General features: G+C 45.3%; 1 protein-coding gene across 1 annotated transcript in view; it reads right to left on the bottom strand.

The window, feature by feature from the left end:
- Positions 1-24,993, bottom strand: part of LOC109916102 (dynein heavy chain domain-containing protein 1) — a 210,088-nt gene that overhangs the window by 44,247 nt on the left and 140,848 nt on the right. The window contains exons 28-30 of the mRNA XM_048597842.1: positions 22,467-22,658; positions 15,116-16,142; positions 763-990 (exon numbers count right to left, since the gene is read on the bottom strand). Of these exons, the coding sequence (XP_048453799.1) occupies positions 763-990; positions 15,116-16,142; positions 22,467-22,658 (1,447 nt within the window). The remainder of the gene's footprint in view (positions 1-762; positions 991-15,115; positions 16,143-22,466; positions 22,659-24,993) is intronic.

Genomic DNA, 24,993 nt, shown 5'->3' with positions numbered 1-24,993 from the left:
TGGGTTTGAATCCCACCATGGCAGATGGTGGAATTTGAATTCAATAAAATATCTGGAATTAAGAGTCTAATGTTGACCATGAACCCATTGCCGATTGTCATACAAACCCACCTGGTTCACTAATGTCCTTTAGGGAAGGAAACTGACATCCTTACCTGGTCTGGCCTACATGTGACTCCACACCCACAGCAATGTGGTTGACTCTTAACTGCCCTCTGGACAATTAGGGATGGGCAATAAATGCTCCCTGGTCAGCGATGCCCTCATCCTATGAATGAATAAATGAAAAAAAAAGTATTCCTAGCCTCTTACCTGCTCTTGTAGCAGCTGTGTTTATGCGTCTAGTCTGGTTCAGTTTCTGCATAATTGTAAACCCCAGGATGTTGATAGCGGGGGGATTCAGTGATGGTAACACCGTTGAATGTTAAGGGACTGTGGTTAGATTGTCTCTTATTGGTGATGGTCATAGCCTGGCATTTGTGTGGCATGAATGTTACTTGCCACTTGTCAGCCCAAACCTGGATATTGTCCAGACCTTATTGCATTTGAACATAGACTGCTTCAGTATCTGAGGAGTCACGAATGGTGCTAAACTTGTGTAATCATCAGTGAACATCCCCACTTCTGACCTTATGATGGAGGGAAAGTCATTGATGAAGCTTTATAATGAGACTGTAATAGCTGTAACATATCACCTCTGCCTCTGAATGTGTGGGGGTGGAGAGATTGAAAACCGAATTGGTTTTATCCAAAGCCCCTTACCATTGCTTGCTGCAGTAAGCACAATGTGGTCCAGTTTCTCAGTGGTGATGGGATAGACCCATATGTTATTGGGTGGTTTCTCTGTTACCGACTGAGGGACCCAGTCAATCTCTTCATCTTCCGCAGGAATCTCTCCAGTCAGTATGTCAGCCGCAATCCTGTTGCTCAATGATTCTACTGTAACCGTGTTCACAGATCCTCCTTCCTCTTCAGGGAAAGGGTTGTCAGCTACATTGACAACAAAAGAACTAACAGTGAAACCTTCCTTATAATAACCCTTTAACTCAAAATATTCAACACTTTTACAATCCCTTCTCAAATGGTATCTCTCCAGAAATTACATCATTCAGGAAACGCGTTTACAATAAACCTTCCCTTTAATGAGGCCAAATTCTAATGAAATTGCTACTGCCAACAACCTTTTTAATGCTGCCGAACTGTAACCAGTTAATTGTATAGAATGAGTAGCAGGAGGACACCATTCAGCCCCTGAGCCTGTACCTCCATCTGAATCACTGAGCTCCCAATATAATGACAGCTGGTTATCTGATACAGGTGTTGGCTGTGTCTGGGGTTCGGAGCTGAGACAGGCAATGGGACCTCCCTTCCTGTGTCTGACCCATGGAGCCCCATAGATAGAGGGAGATGCTGAACAGCTTTTACCCAAAGAGCCGAGACCCTCAGCTCACCTGTGCCAGGGATTGACTCAAATTCAGGTTTCAAAGAGAACTTTTCAACAACTTCATCAACAAGAGTACTTTTAATCCATTGTCAGGGTGTGGCTGTCCCTGGGGAGGGATTTGTTACCTCAGAGTGGGGGCAGTGAGGTGGGGACTTGAGAAGGCAGTGAGGAGTCAGCCATCAAAATAGAGACATGGGAACTGGAGCAGGCCATTCTGCCCCCAGAGCCAGTTCCACCATTCAATGACACCATGGCTGATGTTAAACATAGGAAACAGGAGTAGAAGTGAGCCTGCTGCACCATTCATTATTATCTTGGTTGATCATCTAACGCAATAGCCTATTCCCGCTTTTCCCCATATTCTTTTATCTCTTTAGCCCCAAGTGCTATATCGATCTTGAAATTTTACAATGTTTTGACCTCAACAGCTTCCACTGGGAGCAAATTCTACAGGCTCACCACACTCTGGGTGAAGATATTTCTTCTTATCTCAGTTCTAAATGGCCTACTCTGTATCTTAGACTGTGACCCCTGGTTCTGGACTCACTGGTCATCAGGAACATCCTTCCTGCATTTACCCTGTTTAGTCCTGTTAGAATTTTGTAGGTTTCTATGAGATCGCCACTCATTCTTCTGAACTCCAGCAAATATAATCCTAACCAATTCAATCTCTCCTCATATATCACTCCTGCCATCCCAGGTATCAGTCTGCTAAACCTTCGCTGCACTCCCTCTATAGCAAGAACATCCTTTCTCAGATAAGGAGACCAAACCTGCACACAATATTCCAGGTGTGGTCTCACCAAGGCCCTGTATAACTGCAGCAGGACATCCCTGCTCCTGTACTCGAAATCTCTCACAATGAAGGCCAACATACCATTTGCCTTCTTCACCACCTGCTGCACCTGCATGCTTAACTTCAGCGACTGGTGCACAAGGACACTCATGTTCCACTGCACATTCCCCTCTCTCAGTTTACAGCCATTCAGATAATAATCTACCTTCCTGTTTTTGCTCCCAAAGTGGTTAACTTCACATTTATCCACATTATACGTAATCTGCTGTGCATGTGGCCACTCACTCAACTTGTCCAAATCACACTGAAGCATCTCTGCATTCTCTTCACAGTCCACCCTCCCACCCAGTTTTGTGTTGTCTGCAAATTTGGAGATATGTCATTTTGTTCCCTTATCGAAATCATGAATACATATTGTGAATAGCGCTGATCCATGTGGTACCCCACTAGTCACTGCCTGTCACTTAGTAAGACATGCATTTATTCCTGCTCTTTGTTGCCCATCTGCTAACCAGTTTTCTATCAAGCTCAATACACTATCCCCAATCCCAAGTGCTTTAATTTGACACATTAATCTCTTCTGTGGGACTTTGCTGAAAGCCTTCTGAAAGGCCAAATAAACTATATCCACTGGCTCCACCTCATCAACTCTGAGACATATCTTCAAACAATTCCAATAGATTTGTCAAGCATGATTACCCTTTCATAGATCCATGCTGACTCTGTCCACTCCTGTCACTGTTTTCAAGTGCTCTGCTATTAAATCTTTTGTAATGGACTCTGGTATTTTCCTCACTACTGAGGTCAGACTCACTGGTCTGTAATTCCAGGTTTCTCTCTTATGAAATACAGAGGTTCCTATTAGCAACCCTCCAATGTGTAAGAACTGTTCCAGATTTTACAGAATCTTGGACGATCACCACCAATGCATCCATCATTTCTAGAGCCACCTCCTTAAGCGTTCTGGGATGTAGATTATCAGGCCCTAGGAATTTATTGGCCTTCAATTTATTGACCCATCAATTTTCCAAACACCAATATCTCTGCTGGAATAGATTTCCCTCTGTTCCTCCCTCTCACTAAACCCTGTGTTCCCCAACATTTCTGGTACATTATCTGCATCCTCCTTTGTGTGCACAGACCAAAGTATATATTTAGTCGGTCAGCCATTTCTTTGTTCCCCATTATAAACTCCCCTGTTTCTGACTGTAAGGGTTATTTGTTTTCACCAATCGTTTTCTCTTCACATACTTGTAGAAACTTTTACAATCAGTGTATATGGCCCCCGCAAGATTACTCTTGTTCTCTATTTTCTCTTTAAGTCAATTCCTTTGTCTCTTTTGCTTAATTCTAAAATGCTTTTTCTCCTCAGGTCTGTTGTTTTTTTCTGGCCATTTGACATGGCTCTTTGTTGGATCTAATACTGTCTCTAATTTCCATGTAAGCCACAGTTAGGCCACCTTTCCTGTTTTACTTTTGCACCAAACAGGAAAGAATAATTGTTGCAGTTCACCTACATGCTCTCTGAATGTTTGCTATTGTCTTTTCACCATCATCTCTTAAAGTAACGCTCTGCAATCTGTCATAGCCAATTCATGCCTCGCACCATCATAGTTTCCTCTGTTTAGATTCAGCACCCCTTAGCTGCCTCATTCTCCATCTCAATGAGGAATTTTATCATATTCTAGTTGCTCAGACCCAAGGGTCCTCACACAGCTAGACTGACAATTATTATTTTCTCATTTCACCTTCCCAAGTCTAGGACGGCATGTACTCTAATTGGTTCCTCAACATAACAGTCCAGAAAACGATCCTATATACACTCTAGGAAATCCTCTTCTACGGTATCGTTACTAATTTGATTTGTCCAATCTACAGACAGATTAAAGTCACCCATAATTACAGATGTTTCATTATTGTATGTGTCTCTAATTTCCTGTTTAATTCCATTCTCAACATCAGTCTAACAGTTTAGGGGTCAATATACAAATCCCATGAATGTTCTTTGCTGGGTGGTATTTCTGAGCCTCCCCTTAAAGATTACACATCATCAGAGGTAATGTCCTTACCTAACTGTCACCTCCATGTCATTTACCCACGCTATCCTCATATCCTTTCATATCTTTAGTACCCTGAAAGAGGGCACAGGATCTACAGGTAAGACAAGGTGTGTGTAAAAGAGGAGATGGTGTTGCAATATTGATCAAGGAGTTAATTATTGCAAATAAAAAGGCATGATATCTTTGAAAGTTCCTCAAATGAGGCCACATGGGTGGAACTTAAAAACAAAAAAGAGGTAATCACTTTGTTGGCAGTGTACTATAAACCCCAAACAATGAGAGAGAAATAGAGAGACAGGTGTCTCAGCAAATCTCAGAAGCATAAAACTAGTAACAGTAGTAATTGTAGAGGGTTTTAACTTCCCCAGTTTAACTGGGATAGACAAAATGTGGAAGGTTTAGAGAGGGTGAAATTTCTAAAACATGTCCAGGAGTGCTTTTTAAGCCAGTAGGTAGAAGGCCCTACCAGACAGGGAGCAGCACTGGACTGAATTTTAAGGAAGTGGTAGATGTGTGAGTAGGGGAGATCTTGGTGATAGTGATCATAACTCAGTGAGATTTTAGGTAATTATGGATAAGGATAAAGATGAAAGTGGGCAAGCGATAACACATTGTGGAGCTGGATGAACACAGCAGGCCAGGCAGCATCAGAGGAACAGGAAAGCTGACGTTTCGGGTCTGGACCCTTCTTCAGAAATGGGGGAGGGGGAAGGGAGCTCAGAAGTAAACAGAGAGGAGGGGTGGGGCTGGGGAAGGTAGGTGGGATGGTGACAGGTGAGTGCAGGTAGGGAGTGAGTGCATTCTTGCACCTGGACTATAGCTCCTCTCACCCACCTTCCTGCAAGGATGTGATCCTCTACTCCCAATTCCTCCGCCTCTGCCGCATCCGCTCCCAAGATGGGGCGTTCCACTCCCGAACATCCCAGGTGTCCTCCTACTTCAAGGACCGCAACTTCCCCCGTTCAGTGATCGAAAATGCTCTCAACCGCATCTCTTGCGTTTCCCGCACCTCTGCCCTCACATCTCCTCCCCACAATATAAACAAAGACAGAATCCCCCTTATGCTCACGTATCACCCCACTAACCACAGGATTCAACGCATCATTCTCCGCCACGTCTGCCACCTGCAATCTGACCCCAAAGATATATTTCCCTCCCCACCCCTATCTGCCTTCCAGAGGGACTGCTCTCTCCATGACTCCCTCATCAGCTCCACACTCTCCACTAACCCCACCATCCCTGGCATCTTTCCCTGCAACCACAGGAAGTGCTACACCTGCCCCTACACCTCCCCCCTCACCTCCATTCAAGGACCCAAAAATACCTTTCATATCAGACAGAGGTTCACCTGCATATCCACCAATGTGGTCTACTGCATCTGCTGCTCCCAATGTGGCCTCCTCTACATTGATGAGACCAAGCAGAGGCTCGGAGACCATTTTGTAGAGCACCTGCGCTCCATTTGCAACAAACAACACCTTTCAGTTGCAAACCATTTCAACTCCCACTCCCTGGGCAATATGTCCATCCTGGGCCTCCTCCAGTGTCACAGTGACGCCACCCACAAACTGGAGGGGCAGCACCTCATATTCCACCTCAGGAGCCTACAGCCCAATGGCCCAAACATGGAATTTACCAGTTTTAAAATCTCCCCACCCCCAGCCTCATCCCATGATCAACCCTCCCTCTCAGCCCACCTCCTTGACCTGACACAAACTTTTCATCTTCTCTCCCACCTATCCACCCCTCCCATCCCACTGACCAATCCCCCCACTCCCTACCTGCACTCACCTATCACCATCCCACCTACCTTACCCAGCCCTACCCCTCCTCTCTCTATTTATTTATGAGCTCCCCGCTCCCTCCCCATTTCTGAAGAAGGGTCCTGATCCAAAACGTCAGCCTTCCTGCTCCTCTGATGCTGCTTGGCCTGCTGTGTTCATCTGGCTCTACACCTCGTTATCGGGGATGGAGCCAGTAAAGGTGAGTGTAGGTGGGGAGTTAGGGAGGAGATAGGTCAATCCAGGGAGGACGGACAGGTCAAGGGGGCGGGATGAAGTTAGTAGGTAGGAGTTAGGGGTGGGGCTTGAGGTGGGAGGAGGGGATAGGTGGGAGGAAGGGCAGGTTAGGGAGGCAGGGACGAGCTGGGCTGGTTTTGGGATGGGGTAGGGGGAGGGGAGATTTTGAAGCTTGTGAAGTCCACATTGATACCATTGGGCTGCAGGGTTCCCAAGTGGAATATGAAGTGCTGTTCCTGCAACCTTCAGGTGGCATCGTTGTGGCACTGCAGGACGCCAAGGATGGACATGTCGTCTGAGGAATGGGAGGGGGAGTTGAAATGGTTTGCGACTGGGAGGTGCAGTTGTTTAGTGCGAACCGAGCGTAGGTGTTCCCCGATGTAGAGGAGGCCACACCGGGAACAGCGGATGCAGTATACCACATTAGCAGATGTGCAGGTGAACATCTGCTTGATGTGGAAAGTCTTCTTGGGGCCTGGGATGGGGGTGAGGTGTAGGGGCAGGTGTAGCACTTCCTGCGGTTGCAGGGAAAAGTGCCGGGTGTGGTGGGGCTGGAGGGGAGTGTAGAGTGGACAAGGGAGACATGGAGAGAGTGGTCCCTCCGGAAAGCAGATAAGGGTGGGGAGGGAAAGATGTCTTTGGTAGTGGGGTCGGATTGCAGATGGCGGAAGTGTCGGAGGATGATGCGTTGGATCCGGAGGTTGGTGGGGTGGTACGTGAGGACGAGGGGGATTCTGTTTGGTTGTTATTGCGGGGAGGGGGTGTGAGGGATGAGTCGCGGGAAATGCGGGAGACACGGTTGAGGGTGTTCTCGACCACTGAGGGGTGGAAGTTGCGGTCCTTGAAAAGCGAGGACATCTGAGATGTACAGGAGTGGAATGCCTCATCCTGGGAGCAGATGCGGCGGAGGCGAAGGAATTGGGAATAGGGGATGGCATTTTTGCAGAAAGGTGGGTGGGAGGAGGTGTATTCTGGGTAGTTGTGGGAGTTGGTGGGCTTGAAATGGATACGGTTTCTAGGTGGTTGCCAGGGATGGAAACAGAGAGGTCCAGGAAGGAGAGAGAGGTATCAGAGATGGTCCAGGTGAACTTAAGGTTGGGGTGGAAGGTGTTGGTGAAGTGGATGAACAGTTCGAGCTTCCAGTTCATCCACTTGTGTTCCAAGAGGTATTAATGTGACCTGATGTGATTACCCTTGATGTATCTGCAGTATCAGCCACAATGAGAGTTTAATATAAAACCATGAATGGCATACAGAAGGTGATTAACAAGGGTAAATAAAAACCAAAAGAACTGCGGATGCTGTAAATCAGGAACAAAAACAAAATTGCTGGAAAAGCTCAGCAGGTGTGGCAGCATCTGCTGAGCTTTTCCAGCGACTTTGTTTTTGCTCCTGATTAACAAGAGTCTTCTCCCTAGGGTGGGGGAATTGAAGACTGGGGGGCATATTTTTAAGGTGAGAGGAGAAAGTTTTAAAAAGGACATGAGGGGCAACATTTGCACACAGAGTGGTTTGTGTGTGGAATGAACTTCCTGAGAAAGTGGTAGATGCAGGTACATTTAGAACACGTAAAAGACATTTGGATTAGCTCATGAATAGGAAAGGTTTGGAGGGATATGGACCAAACACAGGCAGGTGGATCTAGTTTAGTTTGGGAACACTGTTGGCATGGATTGGTTTGACCAAAGGGTCCGTTTCCATGCTGTATGACTACATGACTCTAAATCTCTATGGGTAAGGGAATGCATTCACTGGGATTTTGATATTGGCCACACTCCATCTGGTGGCAATAATTTGTCAGTGTAAGGAGTCCAGGCACAACCTGCACCAACCACTTGTTGCCACCAGATGGAGGCCTTCAGTACCAGTTCACAACAGCAGCCAGAGGGGAAGGGGTGGGAAAGATGAATGGGAAGGTGGAGCAAGGCTGGGGATGAGGGACAGAAGGATTGAGGCTGGGGGTGAGGGGGCAAGGGGTGAGGTATGGGTTGCACAATTTACGTGGATGGGGTAGGGTGGAGACCTGAGGAGAATAAGAGGGGGCTAGGGTGGGGAGGAGGCAGGGGAGGGGGATGGGTGAGAGTCCGGTGGATGGGGGAGACAGGTTGAGGGAGTAAAGAGAAACATTGTTGGGGAAACTCTCCCCAACTTTCTTTTCAGCTCTTTCAGATGTTAAACTGGATAGTAAAGAACAAAGAAAATTACAGCACAGGAACAGGCCCTTCAGCCCTCCAAGCCTGCGCCGATCCAGATCCTCTATCTAAACCTGTCGCCTATTTTCCAAGGATCTGTATCCCTCTGCTCCCTGCCCATTCATGTATCAGTCTAGATACATCTTAAATGACGCTATTGTGCCCGCTTCTACCACGTTGGCAACGTGTTCCAGGCACCCACCACCCTCTGCGTAAAGAACTTTCCACGCATATCTCCCTTAAACTTTTCCCCTCTCACCTTGAAATTGTGACCCTTAGTAATTGAGTCCCCCACTCTGGGGAAAAGCTTCTTGCTATCCGCCCTGTCTATACCTCTCATGATTTTGTAGACCTCAATCAGGTCCCCTCTCAACCTCCGTCTTTCTAATGTAAATAATCCTAATCTACTCAACATCTCTTCATAGTTAGCGCCCTCCATACCAGGCAACGTCCTGGTGAACCTCCTCTGCACCCTCTCCAAAGCATCCACATCCTTTTGGTAATGTGGTGACCAGAACTGTATGCAGTATTCCAAATGTGGTCGAACCAAAGTCCTATACAACTGTAACATGACCTGCCAACTCTTTACTCAATACCCCGTCTGATGAATGAAAGTATGCCGTATGCCTTCTTGACCACTCTATCCACCTGCGTTGCCACCTTCAGTGTACAATGAGACTTAGGGTCAGATCATTCAGGAGAAATGTTAGGAAGCACTTCTACACACAAAGGATGCTGGATTAGTTGTTAATTTTTAATCGGAGATGTTTCATTTTTTTTATTAAGTAAATTATTAAGGGATATGGGCCACAGGCAGGTGTATAGAATTAGGCCACAGATCAGCCATGATCCCATTGACTGGTGAGACAGGCTTGAGGGGCTGAATGGCCTATTCCTGATCCTATGAATGATGATGCAATTAGAAAAAGCACAACCAAGACTAATTGGACATCTGAACAAAATGATGTTAATCAGTGGAACACTTCAGGAGCAAAGTGTATTGAATTTTATCTGGGGGTCACTGTAAAATGCGTGCCATTCTCCAAGTGGCTGGTGTTATTCTCACTATTAGCCTCCTATCTGCTCCAACGTTACTCAATATCCAAGTCATTGATATCTATCAAATAAAGCAGTGGTCCCAGCATGGAGCCTTGGTGAACAGCACACGCCCATCCCCCAGGCTGAAAGACAGGCTTCACTCGCTGCTGAAGACACTTATCTATCCAAGCTGACACCGATCCTCCTATTCATACAGTGCACAAAAAGCCCTTCGGCCCATTGAGTCTCCGCTGACATAACTACCAGTAAAGGCTCACTAATCCCAATTTCCTGCACTTGTCCCATATCCTTGAATGTTATGAAGTGCTCAGTCAATTATTTTTTAAAGGTTGTAAGGTTTCCAGTCTCCACTACCTTCCCAGGCAATGCATTCCGATTCCCACCACTCTGAGTGAAACAGTATTTTTCCCAAATTCCCTCTGAATTTCCTGTCCCTTACCCTAAAACTATGCCCTTTCATGATTGACCCTTCAACCAATGGGAACAACTGCTCTCTATCCACCCTGTCCATACCTCTCAAATTCCTATACACCTCAGTCTTCTCTGCTCCAGAGAAAACATTCCAAGCCTATCTAGACTCACCCCTACAGCTCAGTTTCTTCCATCCCAGGCAACATCCTGGTGAACCTCCTCTGTACCCCTTCTAGTGCGATCACATCTTTCCTGTAATGAAGTGACTGGAACTGCACACAGTACTCCAGTTGTGGCCTGACCAATACTATGTACAACTCCAACATTACCTCCTTGCTGTTATACTCTATATGCCACGAATGATGAAAGCAAGTGTCCCATATGCCTTTTTAACTAACCTGCTCACGTGCTCTACTGACTTCAGGGATCTGTGACTATTTACCCTAAGATTCCTCTGTTCCTCTAAGTTACCCAGTGTCCTGCCATTCATTAAATACTCCCTCATCTTGTTTTTCCTTCCAAAGTGCATCACCTCACACATATCAGGGTTAAATACCATTTGCCACTGGTCTGCCCATCTGACCAACCCATCTATATCTTCCTGTGACCTACAACCATCTTCTTCGCTATTAACCACTCTACCAATCTTGGTGTTGTCTGTAAAATTATTTAACATTCCCTGCACATGTTTATCCACATCAGTTATGTATATAACAAACAATAAGGGTCCCAGTACTGATCCTTGTGGTACATCACTGGATACTGGCCTCCAGTCACTCAAACAGCTGTCTACCATTACCCTCTGTACTCTATAATTAAGCCAGTTTCTGATCCATCTCGCCAAGTTTCCCTCAATTCCATGTGCTTCTCAATCAGTCTCCCTTGTGGGATCTTGCGAGAAGCTTTTCTAAAATCCATATAAACTACATGAACTGAACTTCCCTCATCCACACACTTGATCACATTTTCAAAAAAACTCTAACAAATTTGTTGGGCATGTTGTTGACAAAACCATACTAACTGCTCCTAATTAACCCATGCCCCTAACCAAGTGGGTATGAATTTCACGTTGTGAAACAGGCAGGTAGGCTAGAGGAGGTTGATGCTAGTAAAGAAGATGTGCTAGGAATTCTGAGGAAGTTGAAGATAGATAAGTCACTCGGGCCTGATGGGATTTATCCAAGGATTCTATGGGAAGCGAGGGACGAGATTGCAGGGCCTTTGGCGATGATCTTTTCGCCCTCACTGTCCATGGGTATAGTGCCGGAAGATTGGAAAGAGACAAACGTAATTCCCTTGTTCAAAAAAGGGAATAGGGATAACCCCGGAAATTACAGGCCAGTTAGTCTTACGTCAGTGGTGGGCAAATTATTGGAAAGGGCTCTGAGAGACAGGATTTATGATCACTTGGATAGGCACAGTTTGATTTGTGATAGTCAGCATGGATTTGTGAGGGGTAGATCATGCCTCACAAACCTTATTGAATTCTTTGAAGAGTTGACCAAACACGTGTATGAAGGTGGAGCAGTGGATGTGGTATACATGGATTTAAGTAAGGTGTTTGATAAGGTTCCCCATGGTAGGCTCATGCAGAAGGTAAGGAGGCATGGGATAGGGGGAAATGTGGCAGATTGGATTCAGAATTGGCTGACCCTTAGAAGACAAAGGGTGGTAGTGAACGGAAAATATTCAACATGGTGTTCAGTTACGAGTGGTGTACCACAAGGATCTGTTCTGGGTCCTCTTCTATTTGTGATTTTTGTAAATGATTTGGATGAAGGAGTGGAAGGGTGGATTAGCAAGTTTGCGGACAATACGAAGGTGGGTCATGTTGTGGACAGTGCGGAGGGCTATTCTAGGTTACAAAGGGACATTGATAGAATGCAGAGCTGGGCTGAGAAGTGGCAGATGGAGTTTAACCCTGAAAAGTGTGAGGTAATTCATTTTGGAAGGACAAACTTGAAAGCAGAATACAGGGTTAACGGAAAGATTCTTGGCAGTGTGGGGGAGCAGAGGGATCTTGGGGTTCATGTTCACAGTTCCCTGAGAGCTGCCACCCAGGTGGATAGAGTTGTTAAGAAGGCGTATGGTGTGTTAGCTTTCATTAATAGAGGAATTGAGTTCAAGAGCCGTGAAGTTATGCTCCAGCTTTTCAAAAGCCTGGTTTGGCCACATCTGGAGTATTGTGTCCAGTTCTGGTCACCTCATTACAGGAAAGATGTGGAAGCGTTAGAAAAGGTGCAGAGGAGATTTACCAGGATGTTGCCTGGAATGGAGGGAAGGTCTTACGAGGAAAGGTTGAGAGAGCTAGGGCTTTTCTCTTTAGAATGACGAAGGATGAGAGGTGATTTTATAGAGGTGTACAAAATGATCAGAGGTATAGATAGAGTAGACAGCCAGAGACTTTTTCCTAGGGTGGAGGTAGCTTTTACGAGGGGACATAGTTTTAAAGTGAAAGGAGGTAGATATCGGGGAGAGGTCAGAGGTAGGTTCTTTACTCAGAGAGTGGTCGGGGCGTGGAATGCATTGCCGGAGAGGGTAGTGGAGTCAGCCTCATTAGGAGCATTTAAGCGGCAATTAGATAGGCATATGGATGATAGTATAAGGTAGCGGTGGAGGTTAGATAGACCTTAGGATTAGGGTAAAAGTTCGGCACAACATCGTGGGCCGAAGGGCCTGTACTGAGCTGTACTGTTCTGTGTTCTAATTTGCTCCTTCAGAATTTTCTCCAATAGTTTCTCTGTCACGGACATGAGACTCACTAGTCTGTGATTTCCTAGTTCATCTCTACCACTCCTCTTAAAAAGTGGAACCATATTAGTCATCCTCCAGTCCTTTGGCACTTGCCCTGTGACCAGAGAAGAATTAAAAATTTGTCAGAGCCCCTGCAATTTCCTGCCTCCTCTCCCTCAGCAACCTGGAATGCAAGTCTCCCCAGTCACAGGATTTATCTGTTTTTAAGTCCTACAGAGTTTCCAATACTTCCCCATTTCCTATGTTGAACTGTACAAGTTCCTCACAGTCCCTTTTCCTGAATTCCTTACCTAAATGAAATGTTAGTGTCTATTATAAAGGGAGTAATAGCAGAATATTTGGAAATACATAATATGACCAAGTAGAGTCAGCATGGGCCTTCATGTGGAAAACATGCCTTAGAAATTTACTGGAATTCTTTGAGGAGGTATAAGCAAGACAGATAAAGAGGATCCTTTATTAGGTTACTTATTAAGTTAAGAGCCCATGGTTTTGGTGACAGTATTAATGGGGAAAGAGGATTGGCTAACCAATAGAAGACAGAGTTGAAATAAGGGGGCACTTTTCAGGATGGTAACCTATAACTAGTGTAGTGCTGCAGAGATCATTGCTGGTCCACAATTATTTATATAATATGTATTACTGACATAGATATGGGAAGTGAATGATTGATTTTCATATTTAGTTTAAAGGAGTGAAGTATGGGTGTAATCTTAAATAATAACGGAGAAAATTAAACAGAATACTGGCCACAGGTCCTGATGAACTTCTAAAGAAGTGGCTATTGAGATGGTAGCTACATTATTGTGATTTTCCAAAATTCACCTGAATCTGGAAAGGTCCCATTGGATTGGAAAATAGTGAAAATAACTCCTCTGTTTAAAAAAAGAGGTAGACAGAAAACAGGAAACTACAAGTCAGTTCATCTAACACCTGTCACAGGCTAGGACTACTGGAATCATTTATTAGGGAAGTTAAAATGGACATTCTGAAAATCTCAATGTAAACAGGCAGAGTCTACATGGTCTGGTAAAAGGGAAATCATGTCAAATTAATTTCTTAGCATTCTTTGAGGAAGTAGCATGTAAAGTAAATAAAAGGGAACCTATAAAACATAGAACATATAGATGTAGGATACTTGGATTTCCAATAGGCCCTTGATAAAATTCCATATCAAAGGCGACAACACAATATAAAATCTCATGGTATAGGGGACAATGTTTGTTGATAGAAGATTTGTTGATTTATAGGATACAAAGGATAAGAATAAATGGATATTTTCAGGTTAGCAAAATGTTGCGACTGGAATGTCACGGGGATCAGGTGGAAAGAGGACGCAAGGAGGCTACAAAAAAATTTAGTTAGGTTGTGAATGGTATAAAAATGATCAGGTGGAGTACAATATAGGAAATAAGAGGTAATCTTATTGGAATAGGTAAGATCCTGAAGGGTGGATGCTAAGAGGATGGTTACGCATCATGGGGGAGATTGGAATTAGGGGACACTGTTTAAAAATCCAGCTCTTCCATTTAAGATGGAGATGAGGAAAATATTTTTGTTCTCTCTGAACAATATGAATCTGTGGAATTCTATTCTGCAGACAGCAGAGGAGACCTGAATGTTTTTAAGGCTGAGCTGTTTGTTTATTCATCTGTGGGATGTGGGTGTCACTGGCTGAGCCAGCATTTATTACCCATCACTTATTGGCCCTTGATAAAGTGGTGGTGAGCTGCCTTCTTGAACCACTGAAGTCCATGTGCTGTAGGTAGATCAACCACTTAAAATAAATAGTCAGTTGACAAAGGGGAGAGGGTAGACAGCAAAATGGCGTTGAGGTCATGGTGAGATTAACTGTGATAATATCAAATGGCAGAGTTGACTTGAGGGGCTGAATGGCCTATTCTTGTTCTGAGTTCATATGCTCATGTGTTAATATGACAGTGAGAGAAATTTTTGTCTGTTCCCCTCAGTATGGAATCTCCTGTAACAATATCATTTCCACTCTTGGTTGTTTAGCTCTCCTGTACTCCTGTGTCCATTGGTGCCCTGAGCTGGATTGTGCTCTGGGCAGCCTCCAATGCTGAGAACTCCCACAACAGCGGCAAACTCTCTAAAGACCGCTGGCTGTACTCCTCTCTCCCTCCATCTTCCTGATGGGCACCCACCTTCCATCCTGACCTCTCTGCACACGAGTGACAGGAAACTCTCATTGCCCCAACCCTCCACAGTAGCTCAGCTGTCCCTGAACTCTAGCTGGAGCAGCTGGACATAATTCCTAGCCACAGAACTACACAGGAATTATCCTGAAGCTCCCACATGGGGACCAGTCATAAGACCTCCCCTTAATCCTTGCAGTGAGGTGATTGTGAGCTCAAGCCTACCTGGGACTCCCAGCACCTCTCTATCGAGACGTGGACCACCACCCTCCTGTAAGACCTGTAGCCACATTGTGCACTGGTTATCGGGATCAATGAAAAGTGGTATTGGCAAGGGACAGCATTTGATCAGGACCCGTGCAAGTAGAACGCTGACTCTGGCCGTGGCATTGACTGGAAGTTTAGCACTGTTCCACCTTAACTGCTCTCTCAGGGAACTGAGAATGTCCAGGAGCAGGAAGTCACTCCGAATAGGGATGAATTTAGAAGGTTGACAGTGCTCTGTGGCCAATCTTGCCTTTTCTTGCGAAGTGGGGAATGTTTTTTCTCGCAACTTTACAAGTTCCTGTCGAACATCTTCTGGCTCCATCTGTATCTCTCCGGTGTAGCAAGCTGCCTTCCACTTCTTCAGGAGTTCTTGCCTCATCTTTTCGCCAAAGGGGCTCAGGTAAACTATGGCAGCTGCTGTCAACAAACTGTCCCCAGCAACTGTCATCCTTCTGCTTTTTGCTTGCTGCAAAGCAATGTCCCAGTCATACTGGTGAGGGCTCATCGCACGCATCAGCTCCTCAGCTTCATTCAGTTTCTGCTGCCATTCTGCCATCTCAGCTAAATATATATCCTTGTCGTTACTCAGTGCCTGCAGTGCATCCCGCTCCTTCACCTCCACCAACCGGAGTACTTCTGCATCGCTGAGGTCTGTCACTGAGTCAAAGCCGGACAAGTAATCATCCCCATCTTCCTGTAACATGGCAACCAGTTTCTTCTTCATTTCAAACGTCTGCTTCCTCAGCATTCCCAGTCTGAGCTGGGCTTCTTCAATGTGGGATTGGTTCTCGTTGTCAAAGGGAGGACTATACTGACGGACCAAGCTGGAATACTGGTAGATTGCTTTAATCCACATACTGAAGGATTCCAAAGCCCTGCTGGCCTCCCGCACCACATCTGGTTGGAATTCAGGTTGATCCACAATGTTCTGCAGAGCCTTGTGCACGGATTCTGGAATGTTCTCCTTATCAAAGAATTCCAATTCCTGTACAGAAAGAATTGTAAAAGTTACAAATATTTTTCCACAGTATTTCTCTGGTAATAAGTCTCCCAACTGTGGTCCCAGATTATAAATCCTGTCAAAGGGTAATTCTGGGAGCCACACACCAGTAAGACGGACATTGGAAATTGCGAGAGAAACTCAGCAGGTCCAGCTTATTTGTAGAGAGACAGAAATCAAAATAACATTTCCAGTCCAGTCTGATGATCTGGAAGAGTTCCAGTTCCACAGTTGCAATATAGAACATAGAACAGTACAGCACAGTACAGGCCCTTCGGCCCACGATGTTGTGCCAAACTTTTAACCTAAACCTAAGGTCCATCTAACCTCCACCCCTACCTTATACTATCATCCATATGCCTATCTAATAGCCGCTTAAATGCCCCTAATGAGGCCGACTCCACTACCCTCTCCGGCAATGCATTCCAAGCCCCTACCGCTCTCTGAGTAAAGAACCTACCCCTGACGTCTCCCCTATATCTATCTCCACTCACTTTAAAACTATGCCCCCTCGTAATAGCTACCTCCACCCTAGGAAAAAGTCTCTGGCTGTCCACTCTATCTATACCTCTGATCATTTTGTACAATATGCCTCTTGGTCTCTGGAAAGGTGCACCTTGTTCTGTTTGACCTAATAGCTATCGCTTGTCTCACCTGAACAGCGGATTTTCCAATTTCTCACCAATGTGGAGGAGCTGGCTGCTACTTGTGGAGACAGAGTCATGGGCACTCAATCTGTCATTAGTCAATCTGTACCCATCCGGGTCAAAGTATCTCAGACGGGATTGGCAAATCCACTCAACATTCTCCCCATCTCTGGCACAACCCTCCTTTACCTCACTCTCTCCCCGCTTACCACTGACACTTTGAGCTGTCCTCAACCAAACATTCTCCTTTACCCTCCCCTCAATCTATTTGCACTCCATCTCTCAGCCAGTCCATGCTCCTCCCCTCCCCTCCATCCACACTCCTCAGGGTCTATCCCCTGGTTCCATGACTCCTTGATTTGTTTGTTCTGTTTCCCCCGCTTCCTGCTTATGATTGTCAGTGTTTTAAACTTTTGCTGATTTCCCTCCTTTAATCCCCTGTTTTGGCTAACTGAAGGTGTCTTACATCAGCACCCACTCTTTCACCAAAGTCATTAACTCTCAACTTCCTGCTTGAAATAACGGCCCAGAGGCCAGTATCCCATCACCAAGTCACCCTTTATTTACATGTGCCCTGTACATGGGTCTGACTAGCCAGCTCACAGCCAGTCCCTAGACTGAGGAGACCTTCTGAATCTCCTGTTGATACCTGTCAGGCAGGGCTCCCTGATTGGCCCAGGTTAACAATCCCAATATAGGATCTGAAAATCAGTGAGATCCACCCTGGCCCTCATTCCAATCACTACACCTCTTAAATAACCAAGAAAAGCTGCTCAGTTCACAGGCAGTCAGTGAAGAACAATAAACTTTGATTTTGCCAACAATGTTCATAAATGATGATAAAATAAAAGGAGCAGAAATGCAGATTTACTGCACCAATGGTCTGGACATGTGAGCTCAAATCCGATCATAGCCAATGGGAAATTTAAATTCAACTAATTTCAGAAAAGTCCAAAATAAAACAAAGAGCTGACACATGTCGGCCTTGCCAGCTGTGCTCACATTCCAAGAATGAATTAAACAAAATCATAGAAATATAGAAACTAGATGTGGGAGTAGGCCGTTCAGCCCTTTGAACCTGTAGCCCCATTCAATAAGATCATGGCTGATCATGCAATCTCAGTATCCCACTCCCACCCTCTCCCCATACCCCTTGATCCCTTTAGCTGCAAAGGCCATGTCCAGCTCCCTCTTGAATGTATCTAATGAACTGGCCCCAACAGCTTCCTGTGGGAGAGAATTCCATAGGTTCACAACTCTCTCAGTGAAGAAATTCTTCCTCATCTCAGTCCTGAATGGCCTACCCCTTATTCTTAGACTGTGACCCCCAATTCTGGACTTCTCCAACAATGGGAACATCCTTCCCTCATCTAGCCTATCCAGTCCCATCAGGATTTTATATGTTTCTATGAGATCCTCCCTCATTTTTCTAAATTCCAGCGAGTACAAGCTCAGTCAATCCAGTCTTTTCTCATGTGCCAGTCCGGCTATCCTGGGAATCAGTCTGGTGAACCTTCACTGGATTTCCGCAGTAGCAAGAATGAGGGAGAGGAATAGCAAGAACCTCACATTTATCCACATTATATTGTATTTGCCAAGTATTCACCCACTCAGCCAGTCTGTCTAAGTTACCCTGCAGCCTCTTAGCATCCCCCTCACAGCATGCACTGCCACCCAGTTTAGTGTCATGTGCAAATTTGGAGATATTGCATTCAATTCCTTCATCCAATCATTAATGTATATTGTTGATAGCTGAGGTCCCAGCACTGAACCCTGCAGCACCCCACTCATCACTGCTTGCTGCTCTGAAAATGATCCAATTATTCTAACTCTCTGCTTTCCATTTGCCAACTAGTTCTCTATCCATGTCAATACATTACCTTCGATACCATGAGCTTTACTTTTCCCGACGAATCTCTTGTGTGAAACCATGTCAAAAGCCTTTTGAAAGTCCAGATACATAACATCTACTGATTCACCATTGTCTACTCTACTGATCACATCCTCAAAAAATTCCAAAAGATTTGTCAACCATTTAGCGCAGCCATGCTGACTAGGACTGATCCTGTCACTGCTTTCCAAATGCTGAGTTATTCCATCCTTAATAATTGACTCCAGCTTATTGCCCACCGAAGTCAGGCTAACCAGCCTATAACTCCCCATTTTCTCTCTCCCTCCTTTTTTAAAGGGTGGAGTTATATTAGCTTCCCTCCAGTACATTGGAACTCTCCAGAGTCTATAGAATGCTGGAAAATGACTCCAATACATCCACTATTTCTAGGGTCGCTTCCTTAAGTACTCTGGGATTCAGAGCATAGGCTCTGGGGGCTTGTTGGGTTTTAATCCCATCAATTTCCCCAATTCCATTTCCTGACTAGTAAGGATTTCCTTCAGTTCCTCCTTTAGGCTTGATCCTCTGTCCCTTAGCATTTCCAGATGGTTATTTGTGTCTTCCCTAGTGAAGACAGATCCAAAGTATCTGTTCAACTGCTCTGCCATCTCTTTGTTGCCCATTATGAATTCACCTGATTCTAACTGCAAGGGACCTACGTTTCTCTTCACATATCTACAGAAGCTTTTAAAGTCAGTTTTAATGTTTTCCACAAGCTTACTTTCATGTTCTATTTTCCCTTTCTGAAATAAACCCTTTGTCCTCCTCTGCTGAATTTAAATTTCTCCCAGTCCTCAGGTTGCTGCTTTTTCTGGCCAATTTATATGCCTCCACTTTGACTTTAACACTGTTCCTGATTTCCCCTGTTAGCCCTGGGTTGAGCCACCTTCACTGTTTTACGCCACAGGGATGTACAATTGTTGATGCTCATCCATCTGTCCTTTAAATGTCTGCCATTGCCTACCACCATCGCCCCCTTAGTATCCTTGACCAGTTTATCCTAGCCAATGTATGCCTCATACCATCAAAGTCAGCTTTCTTTAAATTCAGGACTCTAGTTTCAGATTTAATTAGAACATAGAACATAGAACAGTACAACACAGTACAGGCCCTTCGGCCCACGATGTTGTGCTGACCTATTATCCTACTAAGATCAAACTACCCTGCATACCCTACATTTCACTATCCTCCATGTGCCTATCCAAGAGTTGCTTAAAATTCTCTAAAGTATCTGACTCCACTACCACTGCCGGCAGCGCATTCCACACACCCACGACTCTCTGTGTGAAGAACCTATCTCTGACATCTCCCCGATACCTTCCTCCAATCACCTTAAAATTATGCCCCCTCGTGATAGTCATTTCCGCCCTGGGAAAAAGTCTCTGGCTATCCACTCTATCTATACCTCTCATCATCTTGTACATATCTATTAAGTCACCTCTCATCCTTCTTCGCTCCAATGAGAAAAGCCCTAGCTCCCTCAACCTTTCCTCATAAGACCTGCCCTCCATTCCAGGCAGCATCCTGGTAAATCTCCTCTGCACCCTCTCTAAAGCATCCACATCCTTCCTATAATGAGGTGATCAGAACGGAACACAATATTCTAAGTGTGGTCTAACCAGGGTTTTATAGAGCTGCAGCATAACCTCACAGCTCTTAAACTCAATTCCCCTGCCAATGAAAGCCAACACACCACATGCCTTCTTTACAACCCTATCAACTTGGTGGCAACTTTGAGGGATTTATGGATGTGGACCCCAAGATCCCTCTGTTCCTCCACACTGCCAAGAATCCTGCCATTAACCCTGCATTCTACATTCAAATTTGACCTTCCAAAATGAATCACTTCACACTTTTCTGGTTGAATTCCATCTGCCACTTCTTTGCCCAGCTCTGCATCCTGTCAATGTCCCGTTGCAACCTACAACAGCCCTCCACGCTGTCCACAACTCCACCAACCTTCGTGTCATCGGCAAACTTACTAACCCACCCTTCCACTTCCTCATCCAAGTCATTTATAAAGATCACAAAGAGCAGGGGTCCCAGAACAGATCCCTGCGGCACACCACTGGTCACCGAGCTCCAGGCTGAATACTTTCCATCTACTACCACCCTCTGTCTTCTATTGGGCAGCTAATTCTGTATCCAGACAGCCAAATTTCCCCGAATCCCATGCCTCCTTACTTTCTGAATAAGCCTACCATGGGGAACCTTACCAAATGCCTTGCTAAAATCCATATACACCACATCCACTGCTCTGCCTTCATCAATGTGTTTTGTCACATCCTCAAAGAATTCAATAAGGCTTGTGAGGCATGACCTGCCCCTCACGAAGCCATGCTGACTATTTCTAATCAAACTGTGCTTTTCCAAGTAGTCATAAATACTATCTCTCAGATTCCTCTCCAACAATTTGCCCACCACAGAAGTAAGACTGACTTACTCTGTAATTTCCAGGATTATCCCTATTCCCTTTCTTGAACAAGGGAATAATATTTGCCACCCTGCAATCATCTGGTACTACTCTAGTCTATCCTCATGTTTTTCAAAATTTTTAGCACATCCTCCTTCCTAACATCAACCTGTTTGAGCATATCTGCCTGTTTCATGCTGTCCTCACAAACGTCAAGGTCCCTCTCACTGGTGAATACTGAAGCAAAATATTCATTAAGGACCTCCGCTACCTCCTCTGACTCCAGGCACAAATTCCCTCCACTATGCCTGGTTGCTTCTACCCTCACTGTGGCCATCCTCTTGTTCCTCATGCCTTGGGGTTTTCCTTAATCCTACCCACCAAGGTTTTTTCATGTCCCCTTCTAGCTCTCCTAAGTCCATTCTTCAGTTCCTTCCTGGCTACCTTGTAGCCCTCTAGAGCCCTGTCTGATCCTTGCTTCCTCAACCTTAACTAAGCTTCCTTCTTGCTTTTGACTAGATGTTCCACATGTCTTGTTATCTAAGGTTCTTTCACCTTACCATCCCTTCCTTGCCTCAGTGGGACAAACCTATCCAGCACTCATAGCAACTGCTCCCTAAACAACCTCCACATTTCTGTCATGCATTTCCCTGGGAACATCTGTTCCCAATTTAAGTTCTGCAGTTCCTGCCTAATAGCATTGTAATTCCCCCTCCCCCAATTAAATACTTTCCCATACCGTCTGCTCCTATCCCTCTCCATGACAATAGTAAAGGTCAGGGAGTTGTGATCACTATCACCGAAATGCTGTCTCACTGAGAGATCAGACACCTGGCCTGATTTGTTGCCAAGCACCAAATCCAATATGGCACCCCCCTCTAGTTGGCCTATCTACATATTGAGTCAGAAATCCTTCCTGGACACACCTGACAAAATCTGCTCCATCCAAACTATTTACAATTTAGGAGGTTCCAGTCAATATTAGGGAAGTTAGTTGTGTCACTCTCCAACTTAATGAAGAATTCTACCATATTATGGTCACTTTTCCCCAAAGGATCTAGCACCACAATGTTGCTAATTAACCATTTCTCATTACACAATACCCAGTCTGGGAAGGCTTGCTCTATAGTTGGTTTCTCTACATATTGGTTGAGGAAACCATCCCTTATACGTTCCAGGAAATCCTCCTCCATCACATTGCTACCAGATTGGTTAGTCCAATCAATATGTAGATTGAGGTACCCATAATAATTGCTGTACCCCTACTGCATACATCTCTAATTTCCTGTTTGATACAATTTGATAAATCTTTCCACCCTGTCATATTTACAAGAACAAAAAACAAACAAATGTCCCACCTGGTAGAAGTTTGGCTGACTGATTAACTGTTTTGCGTTGTCCCAACCTTCTGGTTTTCCGAACATCAGGCACAGGGTGTTCATCACCATGACAACAGGAGGAGGGGGGGCTCGGTATGTCCGTATCTCATCCAGATCGACAGAGTTCAGTGATTGAAGAGCTTTCAAAGCTGTGGCATAGATTGGCTTCACCTGGAAGGCAAGAGATTGGAAAACAACACTGACAGCAATTGGACTGAGTTTAATCCATGGGGCAGAACAATGACCAGCCCTGTTCCTGTGGACTATGGTCACCTCACTGGCCTAGAGATCCAGTGATCTGATCTAGCGCTTCAGTGATCTGGCCTAGTCATCCAGTGATCTGGCCTAGTGATCCAGTGACCTGACCTAGTGAGCCAATGATCTGGTCTACTGATCGAAAGACTGGTCCTAGTGATCCAGTGACCTGACCAAGTGATCCTGTGACTCAGTGACCTGGCCTGTAGTTAAGAAGGGATTTACTAAAATGATACTGGAATATATGGGATGTTTCATGAGCAAAGGTTGGGTGCAGTTTAAGCAACTTAAACATGAACTCTTTTGGAACTATAGCCTTAGACAACCTTTCCACCCCAGGCATTTACCCCCAGTTAACCCATTGTACAATCAGGTATATTACTATACTACATCTCCCTCTACCTTCTCTATTGCCCCTCTAGCCTCTAACTTCACAAATTCAGGTCTCTGGACAGTTTCTAATCAGGAGGACCTGAATCTTCTCCTTCACAGAGGAACTGTTCTCTGTTCACCCAGGAACCTGTCCCATAACCTCACCTGGGAAACCATAACACTTATAAATGTCCCTCGAATAACATAGCTGCTCCTGTGGAAACATGTACTTTCATTCCCTGTTTGTATTATGCTGGATTTCTGGACAGGGTACAGTCTCGCTGATTCGTTGAAGTTTTTCAGTTTCCTGGATGCTGACACCCAACAATTTCTGTGACAATATCTGACTCACATGGTGTTGAATACTCCTCATCTCTCTTGACTTATTCTTCCAGCTGGACTTCTTGGGTCACCCTCTGTGGATGTTTAGCTCGTGAAGAAAACAATTTCAGACTCTCAGTCATCTTACTGCTAGATTGTTGCTCACTCAGCATTATCTCTGTCACTAGCATTGAACATTCTATTTGATAAGACAGCAGATCAGACATTATTACCAGACCCTGTGGAGTCTGTGACTCCCTGTGTTTTACTATCTTATTCCAACATTATTGACCTCATTGGATTGTTTCATCTGTTTGTGTTCCACTATCCCTCTGCCCGGTGACTTCTTCGACTGGTTGTCAACAATGGTTTGCTCCTGGTCCAGTTGTTCTCCAGGATGGTGCCCATTTCCTTTGACTGTGATGTATGGGACTGAGCCATGCACACATGCTCTGAAGTGAAGAGTTTCATTATGAATAGCAACCTTATGTGTGTTGTTTTGCAGTGAAATGTGTAAAATTCTGATGGTCCTGACAGTTACTCTAGTGCTTGATGCAGTCTCATTACTGTACACAGTAATGTGTGCTTCTTCAGCCAGCAGGAACTGGTCTGATAGGACACTAACAGATGCTCCAAAATCAAGTTTAAAATAACATAGTGTGGAGCTGGATGAACACAGCAGGCCAGGCAGCATCAGAGGAGCAGGAAACTTGATGTTTCGGTCCGGTCAGGACCCTTCTTCAGAAATGGGGAGGGACAAGTCAGGAGTGTGATGGAATACTCCCCACTTGCCTGGATGACTGCAGCTCCAACAACACTCAAGAAGCTTGACACCATCCAGGACAAAGCAGCCGCTTGATTGGCACCACATCCACAAGCATCCACTCCCTCCACCACTGACACTCAGGGCGATATATGCATTCTGGGCCTCCTCCAGTGTCACAATGACGCCGCCCAGAAACTGGAGGAGCAGCACCTCATATTCCACCTCGGGAGTCTACAGCTCGATGGTCTAAACGTGGAATTCACCAGTTTTAAAATCTCCCCACTCCCGGCCTCATCCCACGTCCAACCCTCTCTCGCAGCCCCGCCTCCTTAACCTGTCATAACTTGTCCATCTTCTCTCCCACCTATCCCCCTCTCCCACCTCACTGACCAATCCCTATCACTGCCTACCTGCACTCACCTATCACCATCCCACCTATCTTCCCCAGCCCCACCCCTCCTCTCTCTATTTATTTCCCAGCTCCCAACCCCCTCCCCCGTTTCTGAAGAAGGGTCCAGACCCGAAACATTACCTTTCCTGCTCCTCTGATGCTGCCTGGCCTGCTGTTTTCCTCCAGCTCCACACTGTGTTATCTCTGACTCCAGCATCGGCAGTTCTTGCTATCTCAAGTTTAAAATAAACAGTGTTTGCATTGACAGAGACATGTCCTGTGTCTTCTGGTTGGTCTAGATCAGCAAATTCACCTAGGAATGTCTTGGGTGCTTTCTCCAACAAAGTGCCTAGTCCAAGGCAGATATCCTCTCTAATGGTGGTGGGTGTTTTATTGTATGT

This window comes from Rhincodon typus, chromosome 6 (assembly GCF_021869965.1).
Source record: "Rhincodon typus isolate 14 chromosome 6, sRhiTyp1.1, whole genome shotgun sequence".
Classification (NCBI taxonomy): domain Eukaryota; kingdom Metazoa; phylum Chordata; class Chondrichthyes; order Orectolobiformes; family Rhincodontidae; genus Rhincodon; species Rhincodon typus.
This window is presented reverse-complemented; position numbering and strand designations above follow the sequence as displayed.